Below are 19,355 nucleotides of genomic sequence, written 5' to 3'. Positions count from 1 at the left end.
GAGCAAGAACACATATACAAGATACTTCATGTAATGTGCAGAGTGGACTTGTTAAATGGAGTGTATTTTTCTCATTTGTGAATATCACAATCTAAATCATCTCTTTTGTACATAATAAGTAGAAACTGAGTAAATGAACAGTTGATGGTCAATGTCCTTAGTAGGCCTCAAATTTTAAGGATTTATATGAAAACTCATAAATCCTGGGCTTCATCCAGGCTAGCAAAATTTTTCCCTCTAGAAATTTCTGGTTACCAACAAAGTTCCAGAAATTGCCTTCTCATTCCCTAACCTTTCATTTTCTCCATTATGTAACGGGGGACCTGGGGCTTTGGGCCGAATTTCCCTTTAAAGATGATTTTTATAGTCAATGAGCAACGTCAGGGAGTGATGACAGAGGGAGGCGGTATCTCCTGATGCAAGTGTTTAAGCGAATCCCAACGCGTTTTTTCCTGTGACTCAGATTCCCGGCACTGCTTGGCAGCATCCTTTAACATCAGCTCCGGCCGCCGGCCGCAGGTGCGCCCGCCCGTGCGCGTGGCCGGGTGGTAATTGGTCCCCGCGCTGACTTCCGCGCGGCGCCGCGGCCGCCCTCCCCGCCTCCCGGCCCACGCCGCGCCTCCCCGGCCGCGCGCGTCGCGGGCACTCGGCGCCAGTCGCTGACAGCCGCGGCGCTGCGAGCTTCTCCCGTCCTCCGGAGGCAGGTAAACAGCCTTGTCGCCTTCACATGCCCAGCGGGGGCAGGGGCGGGGGCAGAGGACCTGAGAGCGGGGGGCCGCGGTGACCGAGAGCGAGAGCCCGTGCCGTGGGGCCGGGTCGGTGGGGGCAGACCTTGACCGTGGGGAGGGACGGGGGCTTCCTGTCGGGCGCGGGGCGCGGCGGGCTCGGGCTGCTCGAGTTTGGGGATGACGCCGCTTGTTTTGCCATTCTGATGCCTTCTTTTCGGCATGGGAGCGGGGGCGCGGCTGGCCGAGCCCCCCGGGAGGGACGTAGGTGGTGCCGAGGGGTCTGTCCGTCCCCCCCACCGCCCTCACGCGTGGCCGCGGCGGGAGCCGCAGGGGCGAGTCGCGCGCAGAGGGGCCCCGGGCCGGGGAAGCCAGTGGCGATCGCCCCGCGCTGCCGCGGCCGCAGACGGGCTCGCTGGGGCGCTCGGCGGGGAGAGCCGCCTGGGGCCGCGGGCTCCCGGCGTCCCTCCTGCTGGCCGCCCCGCGGAGCCGGCGGGCGGAGGCCGGGGGCGGGGACGGGGACGGGGAGGCCCCTGGGCCAGGCCGGCGCCTCCCGAGACCCAGAGGGTGCGCGGGGCGGGGCGGAGGGAGCGGGCGCCCGCCCGGGGCCGGGGCCTCGGCGGGGTAGGAGTCCCGGGGACCTGGGGGCCGCCGCCGCGCTCCTCCCAGCAGGAGGAGCCTGCTGCCATCCACGGTTGCTGTCCACGGCTGCCATCCGCGCGGCCAGCGCCGTCCCCGAGGAAGCCGCCGCCAGCGGGACTCTGGCTACCGCCTGGGAGGGGTCTCGGGCGGCCTGGTCCTCCACTCGCGGGCCTGGGGCGTCCAAGCCGCCGGGACAGAGGCTCTCCTGCTGGCCCCAGGTGTGGCAGACCCGCAGGCTTCGCTTTTCACTTTCTTTCCTGTCCCTCTGAAAAGAGAGAACTCAGCCCTCGGTGGGGCTCCGAGGGAGGGGTCCCGGCCGGGGGATGCCCCTCGGTCAATCAGCCTCCCCGACCTGTGCAGGAGGCGCCTTCACGTTTGTCTAAACAATGGGGAGAAATCCATTCCTACTGTCCCTTTCCGGTATTTTCCTTTTCTCTTTGGAGTAGCTATAGCAAGTAGATTTTTTAAATCGTAAACCCACCACCATCATATCCACCCTCACCATCCCTAAGCCACTGCTTTCTGGTTTTCAGTCTACTCGTCTCCAGATTCATACACGACACAGTGCGGTTTCACCGCCCTGATCCAGATTATCCGGTGGCCTCCATCAGTATCCCCGTGGCCGCGGTATCTCCTTGAACTTAGAGCATCGGTTTAATAAGCAGTTCCCGACGTGCTGCACGTTTGAGTTGTTTCCCTTTTCCTTACTTAAAACTCCAGGTAGAATAGGATTAAAGATTTTTACAAATCAAATTATCAGAAAAAAATAGGAACAAAAAATTGAATTAAAATGCGAGACCTCTGGAAAATTAACAACTCTCAGATTTGAAAAAGAAAAAAATCACCAATGAAAAAGAACGATTTTGCCTACACAAACACCAAGAAGCTCTTACAATGAAAAAGAACTAACCAGAAAGGCAAAGAAAGCAGAGAGCTTTCTGTGATTTGCATATTATTTGTATCTGACACAAGGCTTCCATACTCGTGAAAGGAAAATAACAAGATTATAATGGATAAATGGTGAAACAAATCATTGACAAAATAAAATACAAATTCTAGCAAGACTGGTTTATAATTTTATGTCTAATAACAAAAACAACAAAAGTAATAGTAATAGTAACAGCAACCCCTACTGGAAGGTTGCCCTGAAATTTGCATATTCAGTCATCTGGGGAGGTGGCAGGGTTTTGGGATTAGAAAAATGGCTCTGCAGCTAACTTTGGGACTTTGAACAGGTCATCTACTTTCCTAATCCTCCTTTTATCCATTCATAAAATAGAGGAAATGATACCTACTTCCGGAGTTTGTTGCCGGGATTCATTTTAACCATCTACATAAATCTGACCTTTGGAGGTGTACCTTTTTTCTCTTCCTAGTCACACCCCGGTGAGGACTTTGTGAATCAGTGCAAATTTTTTGTAAAGTGATCTGGTGATGCATTAAGAAGCTGGAAAGCCATGACCCAGAAACTCCACTTCTGGGAATTCACTGGCAATGGAAGAAATAAACAAGGAAAAAGAAAGCCATATGCAGGCACATATGCTGGGGACAATGATCTAAAATTAGACCCACCTGGGAAACAGCCTAAATGTATAACAGCAGGGCAGCAGCTAAGAGAATCATGACACATTAACCGAAAGGAACATTATGTAACCATCAAAAGTCATGATTTGGGGGGAAAAAAACTGGCAAGTCAAAGTGCAAGTTACTAGACTTTATCTATTTACTCATACCTGAATGCATGTGTGAAAGCTCCGAAAGGAAAGGCACCAAAAATGAAATTTAATAGAATAAAACTGAAGTTTTAATAGAAATGACCGGTGATTTTAATTTTCTTTTTGTTGACGTGTTGCTTTTCTAAATAATGTAATTTTTAAAACAATTCACAGGTCTCAATTTTGTAAACAAAAGGGACTCAATTTTCTGTGTATGAAAAGAGAGATTGGTGCTGCTTTTTTAGCTGACCTCATTTTTTCAAGTATTGTCTCATTTTTTTCTTGAATAGATTTATTAGTGGTTTAGTAATTTATATGTTAGGGTTTTTTTAAAAGAAGCCGTTCTTAGATTTATTTATCAATTCTGGTTTTTTCTTTTTTTGTAGTTTTCAAGGCCTCCTGAATATATTTGAAAACTGAGCAGTTTCAGCCAAGCCGAAGCATTCTGTCTTCCCAGAGACAAATCCAGCTTAGCTGAGCCACACAGATGTACGTACCCTGTGGAATCTCTTTGGTCTTGTAATGGTTGAAAGTCCCCAACTGTCACAGAAAGTAAGGGTCGGGGAAGGGCTGTGATTACAAGCCACTGCTCTGGAGGCCACTTGAGTCTATATATGTAACTCACACCTTTGCGTCATCCTTTCCTGTAAAATCAGCTTCATTTTGCAGGGAAAGGGCCATAGCTTTCTCTAGAATAGTGCTGAATTATGGTAAGGAAGCAACCATTTTAAAATAATATTAATAAAACAAATAACATAAACATTTCTGCACCAAATTAACGGGGAAGGTGACCATCAACCAAGTGACGAAAGGTTTTATCAGGTGAAAGGTTTTCTAAGCTGTGTGGTTTTAACTTACCTATCCATTCTCCCTTTTCGGATCTTATTTCCTCTTCCGAGGTAACTATATCAGCTGTGAACTGCTACATACGTATTAGCCATTCACAGCGTGCCTGTATCTAACCCGGTGATGGGCGCAGCATTATGAAAGAATCCTTGGGTGATTAGCGTGTGCAGCCCTGCTTGCAGGCAGGAGAATTTTTTTCTCAGTTTGTTAATCCTTTTTCTCCTACTATATTCTATTTATTGCTGTTATAATATTATGTGATCATTCCAAAAGGAGGTATGCCCTTTTATGAAAAGCATTATAAATGTTAAGTGTTGTACTTTTGAGGGCCCAGCTCTGCAGCCTAGCTAGCAGTGCAATTTCCTGGGAAGCTTTTATGGATTCCCAAATCCCATCACTAGACGCTCCCAGGCTGTGGGCCTGGAGAGGCTCCAGCAGTGTTGCTGCTGGAAACAGCACGGCAGGTCATTCTGATGATGGACCAGGTTCGGGTCCTTTGCCCTGTTCAAACCGGGGCTGGGCCGCAGGGTACCAGTGAAAACCCCCTACCCCAAAATGTTTTGCAAACTTTTGTATTGTTTGCATCAGATTCTTTAAGGGGCAGTGATCTCAAAAAGATTAAAATAGGACAAATGAACTCTACTTAGCTCGGGAAAGACAGGAAATTTTCCCCGAGAGGGGAGCAGTGGGGGATACGGGGGCTGTTTGGTGCCACTTTCCCATTTCACCAATTATGTTTCAAGTTGTAACATGTTCTGAGTATCAGAAGTTTGGCCCCTGGCACACGACCATTGGGCAAGTTCCTACCAGAACTGAGAATTCCTCCTCTCAGTCCCTATGTATAAATGGGAATAGGATGACTGAGTAATCTGTGGATCTTTTTTGTACCTTCTTTCTAGTTCCATTGCTCTGCCATTCTGCTCATGCGCCAATGTACGTGATCTTGTTTATTGTAGCTTTACAATGCGTTCTAACGCCTAGCAGGCCAAGTGTGCCCTAGATTTTCTTCCTGTTCAGTAATTTCTCCAGTCTTCTTAATTTTGAGTATCATTTCATCAGGTTCTTTAAAATCTCCTTTGAATTCTGACTGATTATGTTGACTTTATGGGTTATTTGCAGGTGAATTGGTATCTTTCAGTATTGGTTTTCCCCAACCAAAAAATGTGTACATCTTTCTTTTCCAGTCTCCTTTACGTCTCAGTAAAATGTTATAGCTTTCCTCATGTAAGTCCTACTATCTATTTTTAAGTTAAATCCTAGATATTTTTAATTTTTTATTGCCATTATGAGTGGAATGTTTTTTCCACACTAAACCTTATAAATAATTACAACTGATTTGGGAACTCACTGGTTTTTTTATATATTGATTTCAAAAATGGCCACCCACATGAACTCACTTATTTATTCTAAGACATTTTTGGGTGACTTTCCTGGATTTTCCAGATAGAAAATTATACTTGGCTAGAACTTCCAGAACCATCTAAAATAACAGTGATTGCTTGCATCCTTGTCTTGTTCATGACATTAATGAGAATGCCTTTCCTCTTTCAGTTAGGGTAGGGTGTGGACTGTGTGTGTAATGCCAGCGTGATGGAAAGGAGCTATCCTTCTAGTTCTAGAGAAACCTTTTTTAACAACTTAAACTTAGAAAAATTAGGAATGTTGGTTTTCATTGAAAACTTTTCAACATCTGGAAAGAATCTTAGGGTTTTTTTCCCCTTACCCTATTAATAGAGTTCCTGATTTCTGAGCCATCCTTGTATTCCTAAAATAATCCTTATTGGTCACATCAGTTTGGTAGTATTTTGTTTTGGATTTTGGCACCTGTATTCTTGGAGGCTGGGTGGCCAAGAGTGTTGAGGCCTGCACTCTAAATACTGGGGTTTGAATCTCGACCCTTTATCCCCTTGGCTATAAACGCTCCTTCTCAGGAAGACATCCAAATGTTTATCTCTGCTGAGTTCCAGGTTCCTAAAACAATTGCCTAAATTGATACTCCTGCTGGAATGTCTCATAGTTGTAGCCAAGTTCATGGGTCCAAATTGAAACTCTTGGTTTCCTCTCCCAACCATGGCCCTCCACCAGTTTCCCCTACTTCAGTAGATGCTATCACTGCCTTCTGCTTGGTTATGAAAGCCGCAGACCTGGTCAATTGTCACTTCTCCATCCACTCTAACAGCAAGTCTTAATTGGTTCTTTCTGCAAAACACATCTCATTTATTCACAGTTCCCAGGCTGCATTGTAACCATCCCAGCCCACACCTCCATCTTCCTTCAGACCCTTCCTAACTGGTCCCCGCATTTCCTTTCTTGGCCCCCTAATTTTTCTTTATGCAACAGTCTGGGTGAGCTTTGTAAAAACAGTCCTGTCATGGTACTCTCCTGAGGCCCTTTAACGACTCCCCACTGTATTCAGAATCAAAGGGAGACTTTCTTTCTGGCCACTGAGGCCCTCGGGATCTGGCGCTCACCTGCTCTGATCTCATCAGGCCACTTGCTCTCTGTCTTAGGCTCTAGACACGTAGGTCCTTTTGGTCCTCGAACCCACCAAGCTAAATATCTTACTCACCATTGAGTCCTCAGCCTCTAGCACGATGCAAGAACCTTAGAAGACACTTAAATATTTGTTGAATGAATCAAAAGTTATTGTACAGTAAACATTACGTTATACGAAATATGTAATTTTTGACAACGTTTTGTCTCCGTTTCTTCTCTGGTTATTGGTCAGTTCAAGTTTTCTATTTGTTTAAAAACTGGTGCATACTACTGATTCTATGAAGATTTATCAAATGAATTCTAAAGTCGATTTTTTGTAGTTTACATAGTAGAAAAGCAATCCATCTCACTCAGGTGTTTAATTCATAAAACAAAGTTGTTTCTAGTAAGTTTTTACCCTTTTAAAGCCTTCTTTTTCGAAGGTTATTTCCCTTTCTCTTTCCCAAAATAGAGCTGTTGTGTTTCCAGTGATACGTGTTTGTGTGCATATTATATTTTCCAGCAACTCTTGATTTTATTTAGAAACTCCACATTTTTCTGGGTGTTATTTATTAAATTCTGCTTTCATTTCTGTTACTTCTTTCTTTATAACTATGACCCTTTATTTTGAAATTTTCGTTTTCTGTTTTCTTCTCTTTTGAATTGAATAATCATTTAATTTATTTTCATGCTTGATATTCAGTTACGTTACCCACACTCCTTGGATAGTCATGCGGTTTCCTTTATTTCCACATCCCTCCCCTCCATTAGCCAACTTTCTTTTTTTCAGCTAGCCTGATAAGTGTAAGTGATATATCATTTTTTTTTGGTCTCATTTTATCTGATTCTTAGTGATTTTGAATATTTTTTTCGTGCCCTTTTGGCTTTCCCTCATCTGTAAATTATCAGTTTGTATCTTTTGGCCATTTTTCTATTGGAATTACTGTCTCTTACTTCTTTGCAAGAATTCCTAGTAGGTTCTAGAAATGAATCCTCTGTCAGTCTTACATACACATGTTTTTTGTTTATCATTGTGGGCTCTTTCTAGTAGCTTTGTCTTTGGTGTTCTTTGTAGTTGTTGAACAAGAATCCTTAAATTTTTTTTTTATTGAGTTATTGATAGGTTACAATCTTGTGAAATTTCAATTGTACATTAATGTTTGTCAGTCATGTTGTAGGTGCACCACTTCACCCTTTGTGCCCACCCCCCACCCCACCTTTCCCCTGGTATCCACTAAACTGTTCTTGGTCCATAGTTTTAAATTCCTCATATGAGTGGAGTCATACACAGATTATCTTTCTCTTGCTGGCTTTGAAAATTTCACTTAACATAATTCTCTCAAGGTCCATCCATGTTATTGCAAATGGAATGATTTTGTTCTGTTTTGCAGCTGAGTAGTATTCCATTGTATATATATATACCACATCTTCTTTATCCATTCGTCTGTTGCTGGACACTTAGGTTGCTTCCATGTCTTGGCTATTGTAAACAGTGCTGCAATAAACATTGGGGTGCACAGGACTTTTGGGATTGCTGACTTCAGGCTCTTTGGATAAATACCCACCAGTGGGATGGCTGGATCGTATGGTAGTTCTATTTTTAGTTTTTTGAGGAATCTCCATACTGTTTTCCATAGTGGCTGCACCAGTTTGCATTCCCACCAGCAGTGTATGAGGGTTCCTTTTTCTCCGCAACCTCTCCAACATTTGTTGCTATTAGTTTTAGATATTTTTGTCAAGGAATCCTTAATTTTTATGTAATAAAATTCTTCAATTATTTGCCTCGTGTTTGTGCTTTCTGTTTAGGAAGTCCTTCTTCCACTCTTCCGGGTCACAAAGGCATTTACCTGTATTTTCTTCTTCTCGTGCTGCACTGTACCTTTCACAGTTGGTCTGTAATCCATCTGGAGTCTGCTTTTGCATGTGTATTAGGGATCCAGTTTTGTTTTTCTCCAGTTTCCCAGAAGTGTCTACTAAACAAACCTTCCTTTTTCCATTGATCTGTGGTGCCCGCTTTATCATATATCAAGTCCCTACTAGAGTTTATATACAAGGGTTTGTCTCTGAACTTGCCATTCTGTTTTCCTAGACTTTTACCATACAGTCTTTATTACAATGGCTTTGTAGTAGCATTTAATGTCTGATATGGCAGATACTCTCCTCTTTTCTCTTCCCTTTTTTTTTTTTTTTTGGAGGAAGATTAGCCCTGAGCTAACATCCACCACCAAGCTGCCTCTTTTTGCTGAGGAAGATTGGCCCTGAGCTAACATCAGTGCCCATCTTGCTCTGTTTTACATGCGAGATGCCTGCCATAGCATGGCTTCTTAAGCGGTGCATAGATGCACCCCCAAGATCCAGGCCCGTGGACCCCAGGCCGCTGAAGCAGAATGCACAAACAACCGCTGTGCCACCAGGCTGACCCCTTACTCTTTCTTTTTAAGGTTGAGTTTGCTATTCATGGACATTTCTTTCCCCTTGCGAATTTATTGAACTTCTCAAAAAGTCCAACTGGAATTTTGACTGGCATTTTATTGAAATTATATGTTCATTTCAGGGTAATTGGCATCTTTATAATACTAAGTTGTCCCAGTCAAGACCATGAACTGCCTTTCCATTTTATCAGATCATCTTCTACGTTCTTTATTAGAGATTAAAACTTTTTCTCCCAGTCTTTTTCTTTTTCGTTCTTTCTTTCTTTCTTTTTTCAGTTAAGGCAGTTCCTAGATACTTTACAGTTTTGATTGCTATTGTGAATATCTTATTTAAAAAAAACTTTTTTTCTAGTCAATTACTGCTGTTATAGAGAAATGCTGTTGACTTTTGTAGGCTGATCTTGTATCCCGCAGCCTTACTGAACTCTCGCACTGGGTCTTGTGTTACCTGTCGAGTCTGTTGGATTTCCTATGTATATGATCACAGTAGTTGCAGATGACAGCTCGAGCTCCTTCCTTGCAATTCTTTCACCACTTACTTCTTTGTCTTTGCAAATGGCTTTGGACGGGACCTCCAGTCCTGTGACAATGGACACCTTTGTCTTATTTCTGATCTTAAAGGGAATGCACTCAGGGGTTATCCATTGAGTATGTTTGCTGTTTTTATTATATAGCCTTTATCAAGTTAGGGGAGTTTCCTCCTATTCCTAGTCTGCTAAGAGCATTTTTCTTAGTGATAAGTAGGTATTAACCTTTATCTGATACTTAATGTTTTGAAATGTACTGGAGGATTAAGTCTGACATTCCCAGAGAGTATCTTATATGACTAGTGTCATAGCATAGCCTGGGATTCAGAAAGCCAGTGTCTATTCCCAGAAATTTCACTAACTGACGCTGTAATCACGGATTTCTCACTTGACCTTCCTGAACCCTGGTAGCCTAATTTATAGAGTGACAGGTTTAGATTAATGATATAAGATCTTCCTAATTTTATCACAAACAGAAAGAAATTCTCCAAGATCTCTTGTAAGTTTTGAGCCCCTCCTATCTTTAGAAATGATTCTCTACTTCAAAATGTAATTGCGATTTTTAATACTTTTCTTTTTCTTTTTTTTTTAAAGATTTTATTTATTTCCTTTTTCTCCCCAAAGCCCCCCAGTACATAGTTGTGTATTTTTAGTTGTGGGTCCTTCTAGTTGTGGCATGTGGGACACTGCCCCAGCATGGCCTGATGAGTGATGTGCCATGTCCACGCCCAGGATCCGAACCGGCAAAACACTGAGCCACAGAAGCGGAGCGCGCAAACTTAACCACTTGGCCGCGGGGCCGGCCCCAATACTTTTCTTAATTAAATGTTGATTTTGTTGTTCTCAACTGATTTTAAAATGATCTTGTCTTAATATATTCTACGATTATCCAACTTTATCCAGAATTCAACTTTAATGAAATACTGACCAACAACACATGCCTGTGTCTCTGATGCCCTGTGCCGGTATCTCCAGTCCGTGGTCATTCCTCAACTCCAGATGCACCGAGCTAACTGCCTACTGGTGTCACTTGTCCCACATGTAGCTTGATGACAGTGTTGCCAAGGCCAAACCCCTCATTTATTTCCCTCCAGACCTGTTCCACCTTCTGTGTTCTGTCTACACAGTTGCCCAATCCAGAAACCCAGGCGTCACCTCAGCTCTTCCCATCTCTCGTCTTCCAGTCAAACCCCAAGCCCTCCAGAAGCCACCTTCTAAATCAAACCACCCGTTACTCTCCTACCCCTGGCCAAGGCCGCCATCCTGTACTTTGACGACTGAACTAGCCTTGGGACTAGTTTCTCTGCATCCTGACACATACACACACACACAGTCCTCAGTCCATTCTCCACAATGTTCTTTCCAAAAGGGAACCCAGAACTCTTTAGTGGCTCCTCAGTGCCCTCAGGTCCAGACTACTTCATATGCCTTCTAATTAGGCTGACCATATAACCCAGCAATCCGGACTGGGACAGCCTTGAGAATGAAAGGGGCACTATTAATATTTGCACAGGAACAAAACGTGTAAACTGTGCTGAGCAAGTCAGGTGTCTGCTCACCTTGCTTATGAGGCCCTTTGTTACCTGACCCCTGCCTGCCTCTCCACTGCACGCCGAAGCTCCACTTCCATGAAACCCCCTGGGGCCCGCAGATCTGCCAGTGCTCTCTCTCACCGTCTCCACTCTGAATGCTCTGTGGCCCCATTCCCCTCCTATACCTGGCTCCGCAAGGACCGAGCCCCTCTCTGTGCCTCCTTTACCGTGTGGTACTGTCAGCTGCTCGTGTGTCTGCATGAGCTTACAGAGCTGTAACTCTTAGGACCTTGAACGAGGTGTGTTCAAAGCCCAACTCAGTGTTACTCACTCCCCTTGCAAGCCCTTCTTCCTCCCTCCTTGACCGTCTCAGACAACATCTCCATCGGCCAGAGTCTGCCATAGTGGACGGCACATGAAATAAATGTTCATTTAACCAAACTGTGGATGTTAGACGGCTGGCCATTGCCGAAAAGAATGTTTTGAAAATATGGTTCACTTTAGATATCCATTGTGACTCTTTAGTTTGGTTATTTCTTAGGCTGTATTACAGATGTTGTCACGCTCATCCATTCATTCGGCATTTGTTTTGCATGTCTGTGAGTCAGGCACTGCATCTAAGCACTAGGGACATTTCTGAGATCAAAATAAAACTCTCTCCCCACCCCCGGGGGGAGCGTACACTCCCCTGGAGAAGAGGAACAATAAGCAGACAGGAAAGAATAGATGTCAAGTTGGCATCGCTGGTCTGGAGAAAAATGAACCAGGGTAAGGAGGGGGACAGGACTGCTGACTTAACTGGAGTGGCGTGGACAGCCCTGCTGAGAGGACGTTAGAGCAGTCCTGAGCCATGTAAGTAACGGGGGGAAGAGCCTTCAGGCCCCGGGAACAGCAAGTGCAAAGGCCCCAAGATGCGAAAGTGTTTGTCGGGTTTGAGGCGCAGGGTGGGGCCGGGTCACATGGGGCCTAGCCCGCATGGTCAGGACTTTGGGTCTTATCCTGAGCATCAAGGAGAGGCACAGTGTGACCTGCTTATTAGAAGCCTGTCTCAGGCTGCTGTGTGGGGAACACACAGTGGAGACCAGAGGAGAAGCAGCGAGGCTGGTTGGAGGCTGCTGTAGGAATCAGGTGAGAAGTGATGGGGGCTTCAGCTACCACGGGGGTGTTGGGACATGTGAGAGGTTTGGGGATTTAGGATTCATTTTTAAGATAGAGCTGATAAGATTTGCTGATAGATTCGTTGCATGCTATGAGAGAAAATTCAAGAATAACTCCAGGCTGTTGGCTGGGTTCGGCTCATTGGGGTGAACGAAAGAGGTGTTGACATAAAACCCCTTGGGCTCGGGAGTTACTGACTGGGGCGCTTGTCTCCTAGTTCCGTTTCTGGAAGTGTGTGAGCAGAAGTATGAGCTGCAACGAGGCCAAGAGCTGAGCAAATGGAGCATAGGTCAGGGACACAGGCCTGCAGAAGACCAGGGTGCCAGGAGACGTGGGCGCAAGGAGGAGGCCAGTGAGCATGTCCCAGGACCCTGCCCTCTCACCCCTACCCGAAAGAGCCTCCAAAAATCCTAATTGGCATGATCTGAGCAGTTTAACTAGGCTTGTAACTTTTGAATATATTTATGTTCACTTAAGACCACCAAGACATTTCAGTAAAGACAGTAGAAACATAAACAGGATGCTAACTCATTTGCTTGTTTAATCCTTCTTCTTCCTCTGAGTGTTATCCCATTTAGTCTTTGTCTCTGAAGGTCATGGAGAATAATTTTCTCATATTTGATGCCACTTTTATTTGGAGATAATCCCAGTGCTGGGGATAAGACTAACATCAGTGTTAGAGGATATGCCATGTTTGGTTTTTACGGCACATGATGATATTTTGGAGTGTGTGGTTCAATGTGAGGTACAGTAGACACTGTTTAATAATCATTTCACTATGTGTCTTTGATCTCTGCCCTTGGAACTGAGTGCCCAGGGCATGTGAGATCTTCAGTCAGAAAGGAGATTTTTTAATTTGATGAATGTACACTCTGCAGAGGGGCATAAATTATCATCCTGGGTACTTGATTTGTTTGTTTATTCCTAGACTGTGCTAGCCCTTTTATATAAGATATGTTTCTTTTGTACCAAAACTTAGGAGAAAACAAGTCATTCGTAAGCCATTAAATGCTGAACTAAAACTGAGTGAGTAACTGCACCTCTTGTGACATAGCCATTCTTACCCCACGTTGGGCAGCCCCATTTGTCTGTTTGTCTATAGAGAAAAAGATGAATTTATAAGTGGGCTTGCAAAATCCTGCGTGTTTCCTGTTTTGAAAAAAATTGTGTTCCTTTGAGGAAATTCTTACCGGCATTTATCTGTTCAGGGGATATTAACTCCTTCACTTAACAAGTATCTTTTGTGGGCCTGCCCGGTGCCAGGCCCTGCTCTAGCCCCTGAGGAGACGGCAGCAAACAAGAGACTCGTCCCCTGCTTCCGTCCCGCTGAGAAAGGAAGACAGGAGCAGGCTGTTTGGAAAGTTCTCTCATTACCACAGCGCCCGTCTCGGGGTCTTCCTAACGACATTAGACTCACGAGGCTTCCACAGGGGCCACGCCAGTGTCCTCAGGGCAGTCCACCCGCAGCCAGGGACTCGTCTCCACCCAACCCTCCATGAGTGAATGCTCAGGTGCAAGGGACTAAAATCCACATTGGTGGGTCATGGGTCCCCCCGGCGTAGAAGCCCCAGGCCCCCCCAGGAACTGGTATCCCTTTTGACAGCCCAATGGGCACAGCTTCCAGGGTCCCTGCAAGGACATGCCTGGTTGCAATAATCACGGTTCTCAAGAAGCTGGAAGCCGTGGCAAGCCCCCCAAGGTGTTTACAGCTCCTTCCAGTCCAGGTGCAATGTATCAATCAGAGGTTATTTTTACCATAAGCAACATTGGTGGCGTTCCACCTTTATCAAGTTTCCAGGAAACAGAGCCAGAAATTATTTTAAGATCCAATTTGTCCTTAGAGAAGGAGAAAGAGTTGTGTTAACCTTCTCCTTACGACTCTTCTGTCATGAGTGCTGCAGAGAAGTGCAGAGTGTGACATGCCTTTATGAGCAGGTGCTGATGCCACTGCTGTGCGTTCATTCCTTATGCAGCCAACGTGAAGTGGTCTCACTGTAAACGTAGGACACTGACACCCTCTTCATTTTGCAGATAAGTCATCATGGTGAAAAGCCACGTAGGCGGCTGGATTCTGGTTCTCTTTGTGGCCACATGGAGTGACGTGGGGCTCTGCAAGAAGCGACCGAAGCCTGGAGGATGGAACACTGGGGGGAGCCGATACCCCGGGCAGGGCAGTCCTGGAGGCAACCGCTACCCACCCCAGGGCGGTGGCGGCTGGGGTCAACCCCATGGTGGTGGTTGGGGTCAGCCCCATGGTGGTGGCTGGGGTCAGCCGCACGGTGGTGGTTGGGGACAGCCCCATGGTGGTGGAGGCTGGGGTCAAGGTGGCTCCCATGGTCAGTGGAACAAGCCCAGTAAGCCAAAAACCAACATGAAGCATGTGGCAGGAGCTGCCGCAGCTGGGGCAGTGGTGGGGGGCCTCGGCGGCTACATGCTGGGGAGTGCCATGAGCAGACCCCTCATTCATTTTGGCAATGACTATGAGGACCGTTACTATCGTGAAAACATGTACCGTTACCCCAACCAAGTGTACTACAGGCCGGTAAGTGAGTACAGCAACCAGAACAACTTTGTGCACGACTGCGTCAACATCACGGTCAAGCAGCACACGGTCACCACCACCACCAAGGGGGAGAACTTCACCGAGACCGACGTCAAGATCATGGAGCGCGTGGTGGAGCAGATGTGCATCACCCAGTACCAGAAAGAGTACGAGGCTTTTCAACAAAGAGGGGCGAGCGTGGTCCTCTTCTCCTCCCCACCTGTGGTCCTCCTCATCTCTTTCCTCATTTTCCTGATAGTGGGATGAGGATGGCCTTCCTGTTTCACCATCTTCTCAATCTTTCTTTACCGGGTTGGGGAAGGGCTGTCTACCTGCGGCCCTTTCAGTGATGGTGTCTCCTTGCTTCTCTCTTCTCACCCGTAGGCTAATACGCTTGGCACTGATGGGCACTGGGGAATGCAGAGCAGACCCCGGATGCTATTTATTCAAGCCCTGTTTGAATGAGTCCTTCGTGGGCCAGTGCTGGGCTGGGAAGAGGGTAACAGCAAATAATCATTGATTGAGCTAGGCTTATCTTTTTGTCTAGTGCAACAGATTGAGGGTAAAACAGTTCTCAAAACAGCCTTCAAATACCTTTACCTAAATACTTCCAGCTCCTTCTTCCAGCTAAAGCTCAGTACACTAATGCCTCATCTTAGCAGTGATTTTGTAGCAATTCGAAGAAATTTTCTCATCCGTTTTAAGAAAACCTGACTGAGTTTTCCTGTCTAAACAGCATTTCTGCCAAACTTAAAAGGAGGCCACATGATACCCATTCAAAAAAAAAAAAACTAGAAATCCTTAGTTCTTGGGCCCAGGCTCAGCCAGCTGGAGAGCGTGTGCCCTGTGTCTACAGAGAACTGTGACAGTTTGCATTTTGCAGGATGGGCTGCACAGCAGCTCTTGCATTGAGAGTGAGTATTCGTGCAGCACTAGACCTCTGGGCAGAGGACATTTTCACAGGGAATGAACGCAACTAGGCTTCTGGGACTAAAAAAATCCAACATTTGGGAGTGGTGCCCTTGGAGGCAAGCTCCCGTTCTGGATGTTTAAAGCACCTACATGTGGCATTCCTTTCTTTAGTAAACTATAAATAATTAAACTATAGATAATTAAGACAGTAAAAAATTAAATTACTTCTGGACACTGGAGCAAATCTTTGTTTAGAAAGCTGGATGATTTTAACGTTGTTTCGGTGAAGCTAGGAGATTTTAACAGAGGGAGCTGCAGCTGTAAAAACACCGTTGTTATAGAGGATTATGGAATGAAGAAAATGACTAGTGTACAAAGAAAAGAAATGCTTGCATTTCTTCATTGCTGTCTCATGATCATCAAAAACCAGAATTAGATTCAGTCTTTAGTTTCTGTAATTGGCTTTTGAATCAAAGAATAGGGGAGGAATCAAAAAAAAAATCTTAGGTTGGAGATGACAGAAATATGATCCACTCAGGGGGGAAAAAGTTTTGTTACTGTTATTTAAGTAAAGTAAAATTATTCCCTGGATGTTCAATATTGTCACCTCGCAGATGTATATTACTATTCTGCAATGTTATTGGCTTGCACTGTGCAGGTATTCTATGGAAAAAAAATATATATATATATTGCATATGACAAACCTAGACATTTTGGTTAGAGCAGTTAACATCTGAAGTATCTAATGCGTTACCTGTTTTTGTAAGGTACTAAATAACCTGATTTGTGGGAAACCCTTTTTCGTGGTCCTTAGGCTTACAGCGTGCACTGAATAGTTTTGTATGAAGATCCAAAGTGGTCTTTGAAATATGCATGTACTTTATATTTTCTATATTTGTAACTTTGCATGTACTTGTTTTGTTGTATAAAAAATTTATAAATGTTAGTATCTGACTAAAATTAAACAGGAGCTAAGATGAGCATCTTCCATGGAGTTCGCAGTTGTATTCACTGTGGAGCCCTGGGTTGGCAGGGTCAATTTGGGGGTTAATCTGAGCAGAGTGGCCCCTTCAGTCCCCACACCGCCTCTGATGGCCAATGTTTCACGTCCCCCCTCCTGACACTGCCCTCCGCCTTACTCCCAGCCACACGCCAGCTGATCTCTGCTGCCCTGTCCTTTTTTCCTCGATTTTCCGCAAGTACCTAAGTGTGCTTGGCACTAGGTCAACGGCCAAGCCACTATTGCAGCAGAGGAAGACAGTCCTTGTACTCTGGAAACTTCTTTCTGTCCTGGAATTTGAAATAGGGGATTTTCTTGATTAAAATGAAACTTAACAAGCTCTAAAGTACCTACTTTAAGCCTGCCCCCCGAAATCAGGTTATAAAGATCTCCAGACCCTGGGAGCCTCAGTGACAATCACTCTCTGGATTGAAATTCAACAACACGTCGGTCCAGGAGGCCGCTCTCGCTCTCATTTGTCACCATCTTTCTCCTCATTCTACACGGTTCCTGCCTTCTTCCCAAGCCTGAGGCCCTAGCCTGAGAAGCTCTCGGTGTCCTGGGCAGAGGTTTTCTTCTTCTGCAGCTGAAATTTACCAACGGCAGGAAGTAATCATCAGAGGTGACAGTAGTTGAAATCACAATATTTATTAATTCCTTAGCAAATGCCAATATCCCGCAGTCATCAGAGGATCAACTTAGAATTAAAAACGAAAAGGTGAAACTCAACACCTTGAAACCCCATCATTCAGAAAACTACTAAAACAAATGACATACATAAAGTCTTAAAAGAATTACTCAAAAGTTAATCCTTAACATAAAAACTTCTAGAACCATTTTCAGGCTGCCTTTTTGGCCATACTTCTAACTATTTAAAAATAAACTCTTCGTTATCTGCCAATCATAATTTCTCAAAAGTAGCCCATGGAGAAGACTTCAGTCATTCAAAGCATAGGTATTTTGAGGGCTAAAGAGAACAAAATCCATCTGTATTTTTCTCAGGCCCCTGTGTTCCCGTTACTTCCAACTCCTGTGAGTTGAGCTAAAGGAATTTTTACTAAAAAAATTTAAAATCAGTTTAAAATGACCAACATATAGTAACCATGTCTGACCATCACAGAGGGTTCTTCCTGAGAATCGTCAGGTGTCACCTTTGTTTTTCCTTCTCCCTCTGAGGCTGAGACCAAAAAAGCGTCCTCTGCCTTTGGAAGGAAATTTGGGTCTCTACTGCTTCGCATCCTAGTGGGAGGCTTAATCCCGGCCAGAACCTGAGCTTCCCCGGGCTCAGACTCGGACCTCACGTTGACCTGAGCATCCTATGGTTCATTTGTACCTGAGACAGGTGAGTGCCTCTCTGGCTCCTCGAAACTCCTCCCCAAGGATTTAGCTCATCCTGCATTAACCTTACATTTTCATTCTCTGCCCAACCCCTGTTCTCCAGGAAGCCACACCTTCCATTGCACACGCCTGGGCCACGTGGTACACCTCTGCTTCTGTACAGCTGTCCCTTCCTTGAGAGTCAGCGCCCCTTTCTTGCCCTGGAGCAGCACTCCTCAAACTCGCATGTGCTCACCAATCTGCAGGTCTCGACTCATAGCCCTGGGGTGGGGCCCAAGAGTCTGCGTTTCTCATGAGCTCCTTGATGATGCTGTGCTGGTTTTGTGGACCTTACTGGAACAAGGCCCTCGTGGTTCTCATACTTGAGCTTTGCTCGCAACCCCTGGAGGCTTGTCCAACACAGGTTGCTGGGCCCCACCCCAGAGTTCCTGACTCCAGAGGGTGGGACCTGAGAATCTGCATTTCTAACAAATTCCCAGGTAATGCTGCTGATCTCGAGATTGCACACAGAGCTCCACTGCTCTCCAGGAAGATGCAAAAGAAAGAGAAGCCTGCCCAGCCCTGAAATACTCCCAGAGCTGTTGGGGAGACCCAGCACCTGCCTGGGACATACCCTGGGAACTCTCCAGAAGGAGGAGAGAGGTGGGAGCTCTAGGGATGAATGGCAGTGGAGGGGTAAGGCGGTGGTTTAGTCTTGCTGTCTGCCAAGCAGGAGGCCCAGCTGACTTCGGAGGCCCACTCTTCATGAGAGATTCTTCTAAACCCAGAGTGATACCCAGCCCACTAACCCAGCGCTTCTCAAACTCCGATATGCACACGAGTCACCTGACGACCTTGTCAAAGTGCAGGTTCTGAGACCACAAGTCTGAGGTGGGCTCCAAGGTTCTGCATTTCTGCAAGCTCCCAGGGGATGCGATGCTGTCGGTCCTCAGGCCACACTCTAAGAAACAAGGACCTAGAGGCCCAAGTCGTGTCTGCTAACCCTGGCCAAGACTTTGGGGAAGCCCAGGAGCCTCGGGTGTGGAGCTTAGGGGTGGCGAGTCTTCCCCTTCTCTTGATTTAGGCCTAAACGCTGCCTCTCCTGCTCTCAGAGCACAATCCGCCCGCCTGGGCCAGTCAGCAGAATCAAGCCCCCGCAGGCAGTGGTGAGGCTGGCCAGGAGCTCCCCTCAGAGCCAAGCAGAGTCAGTTGTCTCCCCGGGGAAACTCTCTCTGAGGAGGTTTCAAACCCCTGCTGCAACACCTTCCCCCAGGGCCCCTACTTGCCTTAAACTTTCAACGGAATGACTTGCTCAGTAGAAATTGCCCACAATTTCCAAGACAAGGCCAGATGGGGCAGGAAGTTAGGCCTCTGAGGCCCTCGCACCCCCAGACCACACTGCTCCCTCTGCCTGAGACACTGGCTTCTCCGCACAGCCCTCAGACGCAGGCCCCTGCCCTCACTGTGGGCTTTAAAGGTCCCCTTCCAGGCCTCCATTCAGAGCCACTCTGCCCCTCTTCCTAGACCACATT

General features: G+C 45.9%; 1 protein-coding gene across 2 annotated transcripts; it reads left to right on the top strand.

The window, feature by feature from the left end:
• Nucleotides 1-483: 483 nt before the first annotated feature.
• PRNP (prion protein) lies at nucleotides 484-16,494 on the top strand. 2 transcript variants are annotated; one of them, XM_046678791.1, is made up of 3 exons: nucleotides 486-704; nucleotides 3,469-3,571; nucleotides 14,084-16,494. In XM_046678791.1, the coding sequence occupies exon 3, from the start codon at nucleotides 14,094-14,096 to the stop codon at nucleotides 14,859-14,861; it is 768 nt and encodes a 255-aa protein (XP_046534747.1). In that variant the 5' UTR covers nucleotides 486-704; nucleotides 3,469-3,571; nucleotides 14,084-14,093; the 3' UTR covers nucleotides 14,862-16,494. The 2 variants fall into 2 exon arrangements, with proteins under 2 accessions (XP_046534748.1, XP_046534747.1); XM_046678792.1 differs by lacking the exon at nucleotides 3,469-3,571 and having other exon boundaries at nucleotides 484-704.
• Nucleotides 16,495-19,355: the final 2,861 nt, after the last annotated feature.

The sequence above is a fragment of the Equus quagga genome, chromosome 12 (assembly GCF_021613505.1).
Source record: "Equus quagga isolate Etosha38 chromosome 12, UCLA_HA_Equagga_1.0, whole genome shotgun sequence".
In the NCBI taxonomy this organism is placed as follows: Eukaryota; Metazoa; Chordata; class Mammalia; order Perissodactyla; family Equidae; genus Equus; species Equus quagga.
This window is presented reverse-complemented; position numbering and strand designations above follow the sequence as displayed.